Source organism: Montipora foliosa, chromosome 9 (assembly GCF_036669935.1).
Source record: "Montipora foliosa isolate CH-2021 chromosome 9, ASM3666993v2, whole genome shotgun sequence".
Lineage (NCBI taxonomy): Eukaryota > Metazoa > Cnidaria > Anthozoa > Scleractinia > Acroporidae > Montipora > Montipora foliosa.
In genome coordinates this window covers 21,840,145-21,842,644 of record NC_090877.1, presented here as the reverse complement: position 1 = coordinate 21,842,644, position 2,500 = coordinate 21,840,145, and the positions used below count along the sequence as shown (strand labels likewise).

Sequence of the window (2,500 nt, the reverse complement as noted above, 5' to 3'; positions counted from 1 at the left end):
TGTTGTTTCGTTGATTCATTGGCCCTGAAAAGCCCCTATGGGGAGCGGTCAATTCAGTATGTATGTATGTATTAAAGGCAGCTCTTTCAATTTCTCAAAGACCCGGTCGGAGTTGAGCTCACCACCTCCCACATGATGACAGTCCGATGCTCAACCCGGCAGGCGACGCATCATCCTTTGGCGACAGCGCGTGCTGATATACACATACCTCGCAAGGAAACGATGGAATTAGCCGAGGGTGTATACACTTGGAGATAGTTCCAGGAATTCCGGAGCTCGAACTGCTAGTTTTAATACACGCGTTAAGAAAAGCGGGCTGCCTCTTGCAAGTTGTCATCGACCACTGAGTGCGACCCCAGCAAGGAAGATATATCATAATCTGTACTTGTTTCATCAAAGTTAATATTATTAACTATTACTATTAAACTCTGGTTTCATTAATCGCCGACCGTTCTCAAGCTGATTTGCATGTGATGGCGATTAAATGCCTTGTGACGAAGGCATATGCTTAAGAGAGGGCGAAGTATAACTTTCTCAAACTTCCTGTTTACAAATTATGTAATTCTTTAGATTGTCCCACTTCACTATGTAGGCAATGAAAATTTAACACACATGTCAAAATCCTAATTTCCAAAGAAGTTTTTTTTTACCGCTGCCACTGAAAATTACCGTAGGGGAAGTCAGTCTAAATGACCGTGAGGGGGAGGGGGGATAACCTAAGGTACCGTCCTGATGAAAGTGTCAGGCGAATTCTCTTGTTTCAGCAAATTACAAAGTGAAAACATATAGCATATCACTATTCTATTCACTCTTCTACTTACAAAGCCCCAAAATGCCTTTATTTAAACAATTTGAGACCTTCAGTGAACAGGCAATGATATCGTTGGTCATCCTAACCATGTTTGATAGACTAATAGAGAGATGCAGCATCGAGTTTACAGCAAACAGCAAACATCCGTCCGGGATAAAAATTGCGTTTTGCCAGAAATGGAAGGAACTTGTTTCACCTTTTCTCGTTTCCTGCCTGGATATAGAACAGCTTTCCAAAGGAGCTAGCAAAGTTGGAACATGTCAATTTTCATGTTTTTATGACAAAAACCCTGCCGTTTCCCGTTTCAAGTAAAAGCGATGCTAAAATCTCAAGAGAAATGACCACCTAACCACGCGGCTTTCAGTCAGGTTTATCGCTGTTCTTTAATAAAATTTCTCCAGGCCTTCTGAAACGCTACTCAGTTAAAATGAACACTTATTAACCTTTAAAAAACTCGCTCCCACCATTTTGACGTTTCGATGAGACCTCCCTGCTGTGCCACTTGACAAAACGAGTTGAACATGCCGTTCGCCGACCTGTTGCGAAGCACCCATTAAAAATTAATTCGTTTTTGAAGTCACACGTGATGATGCTAAAATTGCTATTGCTATTGCAAAGTAAAGAACGTGATTAGATCAATACGAAACCGTACACCTTTACTATTAGAGCGCAATGTGAAGTGCTAGGTTTCTACCCATATAAACCATGTGAGCACTTCACGACATATAAGTGCTACGCGGCCAACGTTTGCAAAAAGGTAACGCTTCCTAACACCTTTAATTTTTAATCTTTTCTTTGTTATAGAATCATCTATTGCCTGATGTGAGAATCACCGAGGCTCAATCTAAGTACTCCTACAATCTTTGTACGATAACGATGCAACTCTTCTTTATTGAGCAAGTCTAAAACGTCATGTCAGGCAATGTTATCTTCATCAATTGGGCATCAAACCAAGGTTATTTCGGACTAAGTATAAGAATCCCCAAATATCAACAACTCATCCATCAGGGAAAAGCAGAAGGGACGACAAGCTCGGAAGAACAAGTGAAACTCGATGCAACTATAGATCTAAGATTTCTTGGCCCCCACTGCTTGCCAACAACTTTTCTTTCATTGCGATTGGTCGGATGATGACCCTGCACGAGATCTTTCAACCAATCACAGACCTCTGCAGATACAAAATACAACACAATGACAAGCGTGCTTACTATCGACGAGACCTCTTGTTTAAAATCTGTGTTCCTGCTGGATTGGCGGGTAAACCAACTCTACCTCGATAAAGTCCTTTCTAAAGCCTCGACAGTGTTCACTGGAAGTGAGCATGTGTTATTTTGGCAGACGTACGCCGTAGCTTTGCCGTTTTTCCGCACCAACGTTTTAAAGACTGCTAGCTTGGAGGCGAGGAAGCTTTCTTCTTTACCATTGCAAAGCATGAGAACTTTGTTTGGGATGTAATGCGAATGAACGCATTTCAGAAGCTGTTTTGTGTCCTCCGATTCTCGGTCACCAGCAATGATGATCTGGAAACAGCAATTAAAATTAATGTCGTTCATTTTTAGCTCTACTGACCCTACTCTACTAACCAATATCAATAAACACTGTTTTACACTTCATCTATAAAGCCACAAGTTTCGAAAAGTCACAATTTCGTTATATCGCTTCACGTGCATGTGATCATGTTCGCTCCGT

The 2,500-nt window shown here is 41.4% G+C and overlaps 1 protein-coding gene across 1 annotated transcript in view; it reads right to left on the bottom strand.

Annotated features, from left to right (window-relative positions):
* Positions 1 to 1,609: 1,609 nt before the first annotated feature.
* Positions 1,610 to 2,500, bottom strand: part of LOC137971567 (spermatogenesis-associated protein 20-like) — a 10,000-nt gene continuing 9,109 nt past the window's right edge. Inside the window, exon 7 of the mRNA XM_068818373.1 lies at positions 1,610 to 2,331. Coding sequence (XP_068674474.1) covers positions 2,080 to 2,331 — 252 coding nt within the window. The 3' untranslated portion in view covers positions 1,610 to 2,079. The remainder of the gene's footprint in view (positions 2,332 to 2,500) is intronic.